Genomic DNA, 15,477 nt, shown 5'->3' on the forward strand with positions numbered 1-15,477 from the left:
AAAGGTGGCCCCCCCACGGCGAAACGAGTGGGTACCATATTGGGAGGTAGAACACCCTAACTCTGTCAACACTTTTTATAACGGACATGAAAGTCCGATATGTCAATATAGTGTTGGTTAGCATCGAGGATTTGCGCCAACAAAAGGCTTGAGCATCAGGCAGAACACCTGGAGTGAGAGAAAAAGCATGCAAAATAGCCCGAACTGGACAAAGAGGAGAAGAAGGAATAGCCACCAGTGGAACAGTAATTGTGCGCTGTCCCAGTTGGATGGTCTTACTCCATCTAACTAGAACGAGAATATGGTCATTATGAAAAGTAAAATCAGACCGAACTAGTTGTTTGAGCGGGTTAAATATCGTAGAAGATGCTGGCAATAAATGTGACTTACGGAACAGACCAAAAAATGAAACTAAACAAACAGCCCAAAATGAAGCATGAAAGCTACAATTTAGGTTAAGGCGAGAACGAATACCAAAAAGAAGAGCAGTGGTAATAGGAAGACGTGGCTTGGCCGGAACACCAAGCATACGCTTCATACCTTTTAAAACTGTGGATAGTGTCCAATTGTTGGTTAGAGGATTAGCATATCCCATCTCAAGATGTAGAAGGCCAACAAAATTTAGATACATACAAACTGATTGTGGTAGTAAAAAACTAGCCAAATGGGCAATATATGGGCATAAAAAATCTGTGGAGGCAGGCACAAGTGGCGAAGACATCAGGCTACAAAAACATTCATAAGCCTTGCGATGCGTGCAATAGCTCTTTTTTGTATTCTCAGCATAGGTGGCCTGCCGAAAAAGGACAACGTCGTGTACCAACTCCGAAACGAAGGAGGGCAACTCTAGAGGAAGAAGAATACAAAAATTAGCTACCACAGATGGTATACTTACCAATGAGAAAATAATAAGAATAGGCAGACATATGATTGATGGCAACCAAATCACAGACTGAAGTCAGTGAGTTGAGCTGCAAAAATGATAATAAGTGTTGTCTTGAATGAAGACGTGATATGTCGTCAGCAAGGACATTCTGAGCACCAGTTACATGGAAAGCCTTCAAACGAAAATTGAAGGTAGCCGATAACCAAAACAACTGACGTAAATAGTCCATCATAACAGGGTGATGGGTAGTTCCTTTATTAAGCATAGCAACAGCAGCAGTATTATCACAGAAGACTTGGATAGTTTTGTTCTTCCAAGTGGGAGCCCAGCGAATAGCAGAAAGAACTACACACAGGGCTTCCTTAAAATTAATATGCAAAGAGGCAAGAGGGGAATGGTCTACCCATAGATGAGAATAGAACCAATCACCCTCAAAAAAGGCACCAACAGCGTCAGAGCAAGCATCAGTTTGCAGACTGGTAATAGGTCTTTGGTCATAGAAATCGCATTGTCCATTAAACACACCCAAGAACTGATCCCACCAAGCTATATCCCTGTGAAATTCGAGCGTCAAGCAACACTTCGAGGCAGGGGAAGACAAGGTGTTCATCAGATCCAGGACACGTCTCAAGAACGTTCTACCACCATACACGACTTTACAAGCCCAATTTAGGCTCTTTCTTAGAGGCACTCTGCTTGGTTAAAAAATGTGACACTACTTCCCTCAATGCATCCAGTTTAGCAGGTGGAAGAGAAAGGGTAAGTGACAGAGTGTCAAGCAGAATTCCAGGAAAAGTAAGTTGCTGGCATGGAGGAACCAACTTAGCAGGGCTAAGCTGAAACCCTAGTGCAACAAGTAATTTACAGAGTGTTTTATAGGCCTCATAACATTCAGTCTGTGTTCGGCCAATAACAAGAAAATCATCTAGGTAGACAATAACGAGAGGAAAACCTCGTCTTAGCATCATACGACGAACAGATTGTGTAAGGCGATGAAATATTCCAGAAGCACTTCGACCTCCAAAAGGAAGTCGAGTATCGACAAGATATGAGTATCGAGTGCTTCCAGAAAACCGCCATTTTAGACCAAGCGCAGCATAGTTTGATGGATGAACAGGTACTGACCGATATGCATGGTGTAAATCAACGACAATGTACGTATTGACACCCTTTCCAACTGGCATGGAACAGTCATGTATAATGCGTAACTCGTCAGAGTCAGGTTTGGGGACAGCCCTAAGAGCACTGACAATGGTAGGTTTACATTGAGTAAGAACATAGTTACCAGTTTTAAGTTCATCCAGCAGAGTAGCTTCTACTTTCATACGAGGACTGGTAACAGAAAAGTAGTTATTCATTTCGGCAGGCAATAAATCAGAGTCCTTAGGAAGAAGCTGAAAACCACAGTGAATTCCATTAAGGAGGAAGTCACGATCTGGGTCTTCAGCCAGTTCATTGGTCCATAAGTGAACATTAAGAGGAGTGCGAAATTCTGAGGGTAGTCAATTGTCAGAATTGTGGTTTTGTCCAGAATGAGGTTTGCCACAAGCCTGATTACCAATTTTGCGGTTGCAGATGTGGGTGAATTTACATTCTGTTTTCTGGCAACTTTTTTGGCGGTTAAAATTACGACATATTTCCACACCAGAAGAAGTATGTGTAGGAAACCCTGAAGACGATCCTGAGGCAGGTGAACCTGAATTTCCCTTACTTAAGGTACTGGAAGGGTTACAGACAGGAGGGGAGGCCCAACGAGGTATAAGCATCACTTCATGCAAATGGCTATTGTCAAAGCTCCATGGATAGCCATAAGTTTGCTGAAGAATTCGATATTCATCGTCATACTTTAGCACAGACTCCCAGGTGTACTTTCTAGCCAACTCTAAGATCTTAATGGAATAAGACAAATAGTCACGTAAATCGGACGAAGTTGGCAATCTGGCAGAAGACAATAATTCATAAAAAATCCTCAAATTAGCTATGTTATATTGTTCCATGAAAAGAGATTCCAGTCTTGGCTTCTTATTTCCAATGGCCAACATTAGCATAGGGAGTGTGTTTGTTGTTGTGACAGGACAGTGCGATTGGTCAACAAATTGGCGGACTGTTGCGGAGCAAGCAAGGAAGCAAAACAAGATGGCGGTTGTACGTCAAAAGGTGAAGGGTGGAGATTGTCTCGGACACGATTGGTTAGATTTACAGTTTGCTGCAACGGGGAAGTGCTTAAAATTTGTGCTGGGCGGGCATTTCTGGAAGAAGCTGAGCGAAGCTTAGCTAATTCTGATTGTCGAGCAGCAATCTGATTGAGAAGGTGTTGCTCTTCTGTTTGTAAACTTTCCCTTAGGGATAGCTCTTCCTGTTCTAAGACAGCCAGCTGATTTCGAAGAGCAGCTAGCTGAGACGGCGAAGAAGATTTGTTTGGGTTGTTTAGGTGAGACTGCAGAGGCGAAGATCTTTGGATTGAAGACATTGGGTTATTAGCGATAGTTGAGGAAAGTGTTGAAGCAGCTGATGTGACAGTGTTGGTAGCGCTAGAACGACGACCTGGACAGTGACGACTGGGAATACCAAAGTCGTGTAGAGCTAGAAGTTTCTTGCAGCCAGGACATTTTGGGATACGTTTCTTTTTAAGTGTGGACGATTCCTCAAGAGCGACAGACATTGCAGCAGATTGGAAGGTTTGTGAAGTTGAATCTTCATCTTCTGAGCCATCTGGCGTTTGAGTAGGTGAGATAAAATATAACAGCATCCATATAGGTGATAAATTCATGTTTAATTAGCCAAAGATTGGTTTGATTGCAAAATGATTGATTAGATATAAGTGGATTAATAAGCAGCAGACATAAGCATAAGAAAAACTGCTAGAACTGAAAAGGAAAACCATGAGGCAACGGCAGCTTAAATTCGAAATAGTATGCATGACTATACTGTCATTTTTATATTTATTGTTCACTTTTCAGGTCATCACAAGCAAATACACAAAAATATGCTTTGTTTTCAAATTAAAAAAATCTTTATCCACGTGGCTTAGGGGTCATCTACAAAATTCGTAGCAATTCGTATCAAAAAAATTCGTATATGCTATACGAATTTTCTTTTGCCATACAGTAATTAAATTCGTATGAAATTTTTCTAAAATCGTATAAAATTCGTATGAGTTTTTAATTAAATTCGTATGAGTTTTATATTAAATTCGTATGAGTTTTAAATTAAATTCGTATGAGTTTAAAAAGTTCGTATGAGTTTTAAATTAAATTCGTATAAGTTTTAAATTAAATTCGTATGAGTTAAATTCGTACGAGTTTAACAAAAAATTCGTATGAGATTTTAATTAGATGCGTATGGTTTTAAAAAAAAGAAAATCGTTTGACATTGTATTAAATTCGTATACGAGTTTTAAAATAAAATGTTTTTTTAGATCGCATTTTAAAAGTTTAAAAACAAAAAAAGGCGATAGAAATGTTTTTTAAGATCGCATTTTCAAAAGTTGAAAAACGAAAAACGGCGATAGAAATGTTTTTTTAGATCGCATTTTATAAGTTGAAAACCGAAAAACGACGATAGAAATGTTTTTTTAGATCGCATTTTAAAAGTTTAAAAACGAAAAACGACGATAGAAATGTTTTTTTAGATCGCGTTTTAAAAGTTGAAAAACGAAAAACGGCGATAGAAATGTTTTTTTAGATCGCATTTTAAAAGTTTAAAAACGAAAAACGGCGATAGAAATGTTTTTTTAGATCGCGTTTTAAAAGTTGAAAAACGAAAAACGGCGATAGAAATGTTTTTTTAGATCGCATTTTTAAAGTTTAAAAAAGAAAAACGGCGATAGAAATGTTTTTTAAGATCGCATTTTTAAAGTTTAAAAAAGAAAAACGGCGATAGAAATGTTTTTTTAGATCGCATTTTTAAAGTTTAAAAACGAAAAGCGGCGATAGAAATGTTTTTTAAGATCGCATTTTTAAAGTTTAAAAACGAAAAGCGGCGATAGAAATGTTTTTTAAGATCGCATTTTTAAAGTTTAAAAAAGAAAAACGGCGATAGAAATGTTTTTTTAGATCGCATTTTTAAAGTTTAAAAACGAAAAGCGGCGATAGAAATGTTTTTTAAGATCGCATTTTTAAAGTTTAAAAACGAAAAGCGGCGATAGAAATGTTTTTTAAGATCGCATTTTTAAAGTTTAAAAAAGAAAAACGGCGATAGAAATGTTTTTTTAGATCGCATTTTAAAAGTTGAAAAACGAAATATAATTCGTATGAAAATTCGTATAAAAGAGAATATAATTCGAATGACAATTCGTATGAAAGAGAATATAATTCGTATGACAATTCGTATGAAAATCGTATAAAAGAGAATACAATTCGTATGACAATTCGTATGAAAATCGTATAAAATTCGTATTAGATTTTTTAAAAATCGTATAACTATTTAACACTATACGAATTGTATACGATTTTTATACGAATTAAAAGCAATTAAATTCGTATATGTTCGTATAAAATATCATACGAAATTTGTAGACGACCCCTTAGAACGTCAAAAAAATTAAATTTACACTGCATGTGGGTTTCGTTTTTACAGGCATAAAGAAAAAATCCATTAAATTCTGACCTGAAGAAATTATCTTCAATTAAATCCATGATAAAATGTCTATTCTGCCTGTAAGTGCAGTTTTGCAGACTTGCTTCATCCGTGCTCCGTCAGCGTTCACCTCCACATTAGTTAAGAACCACATGGCTGGATTTCTTGTGCAAGACCTGTTTACCAACAACGAAGGGGCCAGGCAAAAGAGATTTGTGTCTACGTAGTTCGTTTAACTAAGTCAGGAGTCGGTGAATTAGCTAGGATGGTCAGGTTGGCTATGAATAGGCTTGCTCGTGGATTAAAAGGACCAGGACTATTCAATAATTTCTGAGATCTTAAAGTGTCCGACCATGACGGAAATCTATCGGACGTTTTGTCTGACAAGTCTGCAAAAATTCTTTCCAGGGGCTGCCATCGCACGCTACAAAATGGATTTTAAAGGTTGATTTTGAAAACTCAATATTTATTTTTCAGGTGTGCGATTAATCACACGCCTAAAATGATTTAGGCGTGCGCGCGCGATCGCACGCCTCTCCTGAAAAAGACTGTTTGCGGTATATTCTTTATCTTTTTAAAATCATCAGAGCAAGATGCGAATTTATGTTAATATTGTGTTACAGCACTGTCATAATGCTCGTCAAGTTTCGAAGTTCTGTATCGAAAGAAGTGTCTTACAAATAATATATAATTCACATTTATATAGTAAACCAGGCGGGTACTAAATAAATGATATTATGGAAAACCAACCTAGTAGCTTTCCGCGTGCGAAGTTTGTTTCGAATTTCTTAAGTCAAATAAACCCTATTATTATGGCTAACTATTTACAATTTTTTCTTGTTGTTCATTTCTGTATGAGAACGTGTATAATTCACATGTTTTCATGTGCATTGTATATTATCTCATGTAGATTTGAGCCATGTATACAATGGGAGATGATTTCATTTTTTGAAAAAAAATAAATCCCGGTATCACTAAAATTGCATTTATGCAGGGATTTTTGTGTTTTAAATTTGCATACAGTATGTGCACCTGAAACAGGGAATTGTCTTCAAATACTGCATTTAATTTTGGATTATGGCATTGTAATGTAGTTTCAAAACGAAATACCCATGTAAGCCTCGTATGATAGCATTTTCAAAGTTTTGCAATAAAACATGTTGGTAATTGTGAACGTGTAATGAAAAATAAAAATGTATAAAGTACTTATGTGGCATCTAAAAACTGAACTATATGTCTCCACTAAGTTAACTAGGTTCTATCTGGTACATGGGAACAAGAGTAACCACTGAGACATAGCATACATTATGATAAAAAAGCACTTATTGCTTTCATGCATTACTTAATAATGCAAAAATTGGAAAAAAAGTTTTAAAGTGAATACCGTATTTTCGGGTTATAAGTTGATTTTTACAACTTCCATCGTTGGTGCGGGTTATATTGTGGTGCGGGTTATGTGATGAGTTTTATATTTTCTGTCATTTATTGTGAAACTTAAAGTTTATACATTTAATGAAGAAAATAGTACCCACGGGGTAAAATGCGTACATTAATATAACTGCATGCGCGATCCTATATCTACGTAATCTTACTTCAACTACGTGATTTAATTTTTTTTTACACAGTGAAATTGCTTTCTTTAACTTTCTATTGCTTGCCATTGTTAATATTACGAGCTCTCTCTGAAACACAATTCTGGAGATCATTTTTCTTTTGTGTTGAATGTATAATTCTAATCTATTTATATCTTTGCAATCACATTGAGCACATTGAAATGATTTGCTATTGGTAATAAAGCAATATAGCAGGTATCATATAAGTAAGTATAGATAATAATTTTATTTTTGTATCTTCGCTAACTTCGAGCAACAAGTGGCCACTAAAAATATGAAAAATAAATATAAAATACAATTAATTAGACACATGCAACTATCTCCTCCTTATTGCCGTCATTCATTTTATCATGCACACTGTGATTGCTGAGATATAAATAGATCACAAAATTCTATAAACATGAAAAGAATGTTCCGCACATCGCTGTTACAGACAATCCGTGATAATTATTATGTTGTTTATTTTTATGCCAAAAAAACTTAAATATACATAAAAAAACAGAGATTTTACTTTAGGTTTATAACCTGATAGAATGGTTTTTTATTTGTTTGTTTGTTCAATCACAGGAAGAGTTATTATTGCCTGAAACTAATGTTTACAAATTAAAAGAAAACATCATTGTCCGATTTGGTACCGCCAGAATTAGCAGAAGATTGACTTGTCAAATTAATTTTAATTCATTATTATTTCACCATCTTAACATGATGCAGGTTATGCAAAGGTGCGGGTTGGTGAAACAGATTGATTGAAATTTTATGCGGGTTATACGAAGGTGCAGGCTATCTGATACCATCTAGTTCATAAGTCCCTAAAAAAGCTGAGCTGCGGGTTATACGATGTGCGGGTTATATACCCAAAAATACGGTAGTTAAGAAGCCAGAAATATTTTAAGTTCCTAAATTTTTGACAAGTGACAAATTTTCTTATCATAGTAGAAACAAGAAAACTTGACTATTTTTAAAGTCTTACTGAATGCACTGGTGAGTCAATTTAATGGCTAACACATCTAAGTCACAGAAAGCTGACTTTTAATTTTGCCTGGTGAATAGACAAGGTGTCCATCGAAAAGTTGACCTCAGTTTCCTGACATTTTTTAGCTTAATTTTCTTGTCTACTTCATTCTATAGTTTTTGTGCATGAACTAGCTGACTGTTGAAGGAAAAAAAATTAAAAAGTAACAAAAAATGAAACAAATACAAGCTGAAGATAAAAACTGACTTTAAAAAGCATTATATTAAAATGAAAAGCATATGCATTACAAGAACTTAGTGAAGAGTTTAAAATTCCTCTCATTTTTCCTGAAATTTCATAAAAAGACCAAATTTTTCCAACAGTTTGACTATATTTTCAAAATTCCTGACATTTCTGACAGAGGAGGCACACTGAACCAGACCATATAACAGACAATGTATGTGATGTATATTTAGTGTGCCTTTTTTGAGCATTCCAAACAGGAATATTTTACAAAAACAAAATGAGAGTAGGTGGGAGTACCTAAAAACTCTTTAAGTGAAAAGAAATTACAAGCATAACTTTCTGAATAAGTTTCTGCGTATTCATAACATTAACATTAATCTTTGAAGTTTGATTGAATTGTTTCAATATTTTAGAATTTTTCTTTTTCTTTTTGTTAGAAACTAAAAATAATTTCATAATTAAAGCTAAATAGCATTTCAAATACCATATATTTATGCTTTTGCATACCTTCTCACAAAACCTTTTAGTAGTCTTTTTTATAGACCACTTTTCCTCCTTTATCAGCATGCTGTGATTTTTCAATTTTTGTGCCTTGATTTATCTGCTTTTTTGTAGTCACATTTGCTATAATTAAAAAGCTATTTTACATTTTATCCTCGATATTTTGCGCTCTGTCATTAATTATAAGTAAGAAATAGTAAGCAAGAAATTTTGCTGCCTACACCAAACACCCGTACATTTCTTTGCACTATGACTGAATATTAGTTCGGTTTACATGTGTTATACATGGCTTTTGAACTGGATCTATTGTAAAAATAAATATCATAAAACAAAAATATATAAACTGATTCAGATAAAAATGTTGATCATGAAAGTAAAACAAACAATGTCACACAATGGGAAAAAGATTTTTAGTCGCAGTGTCCATACAAATCCGATGCAAGATAAAAGTAAAAAATCTATGTTGATAAACGCATTAGGAGTCTGTAACTCAGACTCCTAATGCGTCAAAAAGAACCATCTAGGTTGATTGATAGAACTGCAAAAGTTAGTACAACTGTGGCTCTATTTGACTTATTTCCAAATACAATAAAAGTTAAAGAAAATCAGCACCAATTTACAATGTCGGTTATTAATTAAATTTGAAGTTACTATCTATGGTCCTGACGTTAACCAATCAAAGTGGAATAACATGCTTAACATTAAACTCAAATTTGTATTTGACAAGAGGGGTGAAGATAAAGAGTATGATGAAAAAGCCATCAGTGTTTACTGATGAAGAAGAACAAAACGAGGGACTTTTTGAGCACCTTTCAATTGAATTATCAAAACTTATGAAGCAATTTCTTGATGCAGATAACAAGAACATTGCTGTTGTTGCATAGAAGGGAAAGGGAGGATGGACTTCTTATCCCTGCTAGATACAGTGCGTTGATCAAAAATAAAGAAATGGTAACTGTATTAAATGATAAACTGCTTAAAAGGAAGAAAAATAGTGAAAGTTTACTTTGTAAATCAGGTAAAAAAAGCTATATTCCTATGAACACTTGTTGTTTTCTATATACCCCTTTTAATTTTAATGTCTGAGTAGGTGTGCTTAAAAAGGGGGAAGTGCTTATTTGAAAGGGATGTTTATTTGAAAGGGGGCGCTTATTCCATCATTGAGGTAGCTCTTCATTTTTAAATCAGGCCTTTCAATACACTTTTAAAAACAGCACTTTCCCATCTGTTTTTGTTCTAGAGGCAAATGGAACATACAGATCTGAATCTTGAGATAGAAAATAAAAGGTGTTAGGTCTATTCTTCTAATTGTTGTTTTACAATATTACTTTGCCCATTTTTTTGTTTAGCTTTTGTAGTTCAATTTTTTTAGGAGAAAAATGGAACTGACTACAACAGCTAGACAATCCAACACAACTCCTTCTTTTGCGGTTTCCCGAAATCAGGCAAACATTTTATCTGTTGATAAGATAAATCAACCAACCAAGACCACTCCACAACAAGAATCCACCCTGCAACAACTATCATGTGTGCAGCATTCATCCGTCAACAACAAACCAAGCTACCCCTCTTCATTTCAATGTGAACAACCAATGCATGTCCAACCACATCGTTACCAGAATCAATATGCTAATGTGCCTTGTAGCTCAGGAACTAGTGTTAGGAGTTTAACTCCTACTATTCATCATTCCGTGATACTGCATCAAGCATGTGGGCACAGTAGTCTGCCATCTGACATATCAAGCAATAGCGATGAAAAGAAGCCTCATGAAAACAATCAAATTATTGGTTCGAAAAGAAAATTAAATATGAAAAATGAAAGGAAGAAAAAGAAAAACAGATATTGGTGAATTTGTTTTCGTTGGACATGAGGGGCTTGTGTTTATCTCTTTTGTGTGTATTTCTAGCTAATGAACTCAATTAGAATCACAAAATTCAACTTTATGTGTTGCTCTTGTGGTTCGAGTCAAAGTTTCTTACTGACTGCAAAATAGGACAGTTTTTTTAATAAAAAATATTTTTTCCTTGAAATAAATTTCTACCTTTTTAAGTGAAAAGATTTCTGGTCAGGTAAAATAGTACCCTAAGGTATAATGACAAGGAAAAGTCAGGGAATTTGCACTGAAGCTGAAATTTCATTTGATCCCAAAAAATGTGAATTATATATTTTTACTATTAATTATTTACCATTATTTTCAGGTAGGAAATTTAATTTAAGGGTTTTCATTTAACATGATTTTGAAATTGAATTCAAAATATATAATTCTGATAAAGGACAATAAACAGGTATTTTAAATTTTAAACACCTCTAAATACAAATTCAAAAAACATTATTGTGATCACCTTTTTTAAAAATATGGCAATCAAGCAATCAGCATTTAAAACTTTTTCTTATGAGAAATGGAACACTTTTAACCAAAATATATATATATATATATATATCTTTTATTAGAGTGCAGGTTTGGACAAAATGTTTTGTTGTGGAAAATATAAAGTGAAATGTTTGCTCTAAATTTCTTATCTTAGAGCCCTTTAAGTCTTCATATGAGAGTTAAGATTTTGTTATTTTGTCTATGAGTGAAGAAATATGTTGAAAAGAAGACAATCTTTGAAAAAAATATGATAGGAATAATCACATTCTATCTGTGTACGTACTTACTAAAACTAACAGTTTAACTTCTAAATTGCTTGGTATTTGTAACATAACTTTGCCATATAAAGTATCTTATTATCAGCTGTTATAACACATTTTTTGTATTTGACATTTCAGTGAGCCACCAAGACGTGGTTATGTTTTGGAGAACATTAAACGTAAACAGACATATATTTCTGTTGGTCAAGATGGTTTTTATACAAAAGAAAGTGAAAAAGTAAGTTAAAAATTAACTCAGAAATTCTTTCCATAAGACATGTTTTGTTAAAAAGGAGAGGTCAAAAACTCTCATGTCACTTATACTAACAATACCCCAAAGTTAATTATGTTTTTGAGGTAAACACAGAAATCTTTCTATGCTTGGTTTTAAACAAAAAAAATTAATTGGGCAATGATCCTGTGATAAATGTATTCAGACAGTCGCAGCATGTTTCCAATATAAAACAAGAGAAAAAAAACTAATAGAGGAACCCATAAACCCAAACATACTTTCCAGATTAGATAAAAAAGCCAAATTTAACAAGAAATAATATACAAAGTAATATATAATGAAGAATTAAAAAACAAATATATCTTACAAATCTATCTTATCTTCTTAATGTTGTGCCATTTAGGATAAGCTTAACAAAAGTTCTTTCGAATTAAACACACTTCCAGTGCATTTCTGGACATGTTTTTTTTTACTGCCAGAAAGTTTTGTAGTTTTTAAAAATGATATCATTTTTGATCAAATGGTGGATTTATCACCAGAAACCGGAAATGCACAGATTTCTGAACCTCCAAGCCAGGTGGTCTAAAGAATAAACATTTGGCAGAAAAAGCAAATAATTATTTAAAAATCAAACATATTCTGTAAAGAGCAGAACAAGAAGCTACAGGACAGTCATGCAACCCGAAAAAATGTTTTTTTAAAGTACCACAACTGTCAACAAAGTATTAGGAGAAACGAAAGAGGCTGTATAACCTGTATTGCTTTACTTTGTAGAAAAGTAGCACTTTTGAGTTAGGGAAAATTTGAAATTAGATAATGAATATTGTTTATTCTTCTTGTAACTTTTAAAAATAGCTTTAGAATACAGATCTTTGTTGGTTTGTGAGCAATATTTTGTCTCTTATTCTTCATAGAGAGAAGATGATATAAATGTGTCTGTATGTGAGGGTCTTCTAAAACTCCACCATGAATTCATTGTTCACCGCATCTCATTAGATGAAATAACACCAAGCTGTGATAACACGTACAAAACTGTACAAGAAAAAGGTATATTTTTCTATGAACACATCATACAATGGTTAAGCTAAAAAATTTTATCTATAATGATTTAAAGGGATACGAACGTCAAAAAAAAAACTTTTAAAGCCTTTTGATTCAACAATGTAGTAGTATCTTAGTTTCTATAACTAATTAATCTTTAAAATTGATTATAACCCTTCAAAATTAAAAATTGTTTTCTTGCCATTTGCATTTGAAAACAAAAGTAATCACTACCGTTTTTTATCAAAGCATTCCATTCTGTGATGTAACTATTGTGGAGAGAAAGTAGTAGATACAAAAGTAGTAGATACAAACCAAATAATTCCAGAAAGAAAAATAAATACAATATTATGCATTACCCTTGCCTTGTTTTTCTCCTTAATATATATATAGCAAATGACATAGCTAATGGAAAAATTTTTTGAGTTATATATTACCATATTCAATAAAAATAAATCTTGACGTTCGTTCTTCTTCAGGATTAATTTAATTAATAAGCCATTATTAGGGTTCACAAATGTCACTTGTAATATTTGAATATATGTTTAATGGTTGTCTTTATCAGAACAAAATTACTTTTGTTTTTCTTGCCTACAACCCCTCGCCAAAATATTAAGACAAATTTTACAAAACTAGCCAAAAGCATTAACTTGCAAATTCTCTGCAACCACAGGCTGTGGAAGTGCGACTTTTTTAATGGTTTAAGTTAGACAGGCAGCATTTAAATTGCACTAGTTGCATTTTCTAAGGAAAAAATCCATTTCAGGGCCATCAAAGAACTTGACTTTGAGAAAAATGGCCATGCTCATGTCAATAATGATTAGCACATTTTGATTTTGTGAGATTGAGCAAAGTAACAAAGTCCTAAGTCTTAAACATTGACAATTGAACTTTGTCAAGTTCAAATTGTGTGAACCTTGTATAGAAATAGAATATTAATTACTTGTGGAGACAAACTACGAAATTTGCCACATTGTCGCAGTATATTTTGTGGGGGATTGTAGAGCTCAAGAAAATAAGGTATTAAAATAACACTTGTGGAAAAAAAGATGTTATGCTAAAGATGATGATCGTTTGGGGTTAAAATAATACTGAAGTTGGTGAGTTATTTAAAATAAATAATATTTAACCTATTTTACACAATCCAAGATTGAACGAAAATGATGGTGTAGCTGATGAATAATTTTTCACATGTTAAATTTAAAATCAACTAATCAGTGTTCACATGATAAAGGCATTCTTTGTTGTTAACACACAAAACCTAATATATGACTAGTGAATAATGACAAAAAATAAAAACACGTTCTCATAAACTATGGAGTATTTATACAGCATCTATTTTCCTTCGCTTCTTTTTTTTGTATGTACTAAATCTCTGCTGTAGCGGCGGAACAATTAAGTTTCAAATTCAAGAGAAAGTAAATGCTTTTTTTAGTTTTGCAGCAGATATAATGTTATACTTGACTTATTTTAACAATTTCTAATTTGGTTTAATCAACATTTTTTACATTTCACAGAAATTCTTCACCCGTCAATACACTATAACCAACATCCAGAGGTAAGTAAAATCGAATTATATTGAAACCACTATGAGCAGAAAGGTATTGCTATTTTTTATAAAAAAGATGTTAATTGGAGAAAATTTGGTTACATCCCCCCCCCAAAAAAAAAAAAAATATTCAAATTTAAATTCTATATTTATTTCTATTAGGATTGTGATTGTAAAGCTGATCAAAAAACCTATGGAATACATCACAATGTTTTTCCTGGAAAAGCTGGATTTTTTGGCTCGGTAAGCTGGTGTTAATCTTTGCTGGTGTTTTCATAGTGTATCTGTGTATCTGCAGTTTTGTGCACAAATATGTTTATATATTTCTATTTTCAGGATAGTTTACATTGCGATCCTTACTCTAACAATGCAGATCGATTATACCATTACCGATTGGTCATAGATCCTGAAATAAATTTTACTGTAAGTGTTATATATATATCTATATTATAATACCTGTATACGTCTGTCTGTCTGGCACGCAAAATGGCTACCGATATTCCTTTGATCTTTCAAGGTTTTTTAAAAACCAGGGGGTTGTTTAATCGAAAATCTTACTATTGATTAAAATATATTCAAGAAATTATTTAATTTCCTTAAATAATTTAATTACTTTAATTCACTAACCTTAATTGGAAAAATAAATTAAGTGATTAAAATGAATGCATTATTTAAATACGCCAGTTTTAAGAATAATTACCCCTGTGATCTCGATCGCCGATTCCACTCAGGAGCCACAGAAAACAAATAGGACAGTTTTATGACTTCTCGCATGTACTGTATCAGTCAAAACACTTGATTCTTTGAAAAACAAATTGTGTAGCCCGGACATGCCAACGAAGAAACATGATGGCCATTTTAGTTTTTAAAGTGATGGTGGTCAATGTTGTTTGTATAGGTCTGTTTCACCTTTCTGTCTAAGCTTTTTATTTTTGTAGTATTTGTTTTTTGTATGTTCCAAAATGTTAAGATAAATATATTGTCAGGTTTTTTAGTCACGTACAGATCTTAAACGAGATCTTAAACCAGTTTTTGAAGGCTAGCTAGCTAGAGCCTTACTTATTACTATTCTGTATGGTATAAGAGCTATTTATTCTACCCAACATTTATTTTTATATTGTGGTTGTAGCCATTTAGCTAGCTCCTATCTTTGACTAAAAGTGAGAGTATAAAAATGCAGTTTGGCTACAACAATTTTCGTAAGCAATAATTCTTATGCTAAATGCAGTTAGGTAGCTACATTTTTT

General features: G+C 33.2%; 2 protein-coding genes across 5 annotated transcripts in view; one reads left to right on the forward strand and one right to left on the reverse strand.

The window, feature by feature from the left end:
- The window catches only part of LOC130612479 (COMM domain-containing protein 9-like), an 82,517-nt gene that overhangs the window by 10,129 nt on the left and 56,911 nt on the right, over positions 1-15,477 (reverse strand). The gene's annotated exons all lie outside the window — the stretch shown is intronic.
- Positions 1-15,477, forward strand: part of LOC130612474 (ribonuclease 3-like) — a 29,647-nt gene that overhangs the window by 1,087 nt on the left and 13,083 nt on the right. For 2 of the 4 annotated variants that reach the window (XM_057433793.1, XM_057433792.1), the window contains exons 2-8: positions 10,017-10,063; positions 10,149-10,622; positions 11,547-11,646; positions 12,555-12,687; positions 14,199-14,239; positions 14,393-14,473; positions 14,567-14,653. In XM_057433793.1, coding sequence (XP_057289776.1) covers positions 10,023-10,063; positions 10,149-10,622; positions 11,547-11,646; positions 12,555-12,687; positions 14,199-14,239; positions 14,393-14,473; positions 14,567-14,653 — 957 coding nt within the window. In that variant the 5' untranslated portion in view covers positions 10,017-10,022. Of the gene's footprint in view, positions 1-9,420; positions 9,795-10,016; positions 10,064-10,148; positions 10,623-11,546; positions 11,647-12,554; positions 12,688-14,198; positions 14,240-14,392; positions 14,474-14,566; positions 14,654-15,477 lie in introns of those variants that run through there. The other 2 variants (XM_057433795.1, XM_057433794.1) reach the window with 2 other exon arrangements.

The sequence above is a fragment of the Hydractinia symbiolongicarpus genome, chromosome 10, assembly GCF_029227915.1.
Source record: "Hydractinia symbiolongicarpus strain clone_291-10 chromosome 10, HSymV2.1, whole genome shotgun sequence".
Taxonomy (NCBI): Eukaryota; Metazoa; Cnidaria; class Hydrozoa; order Anthoathecata; family Hydractiniidae; genus Hydractinia; species Hydractinia symbiolongicarpus.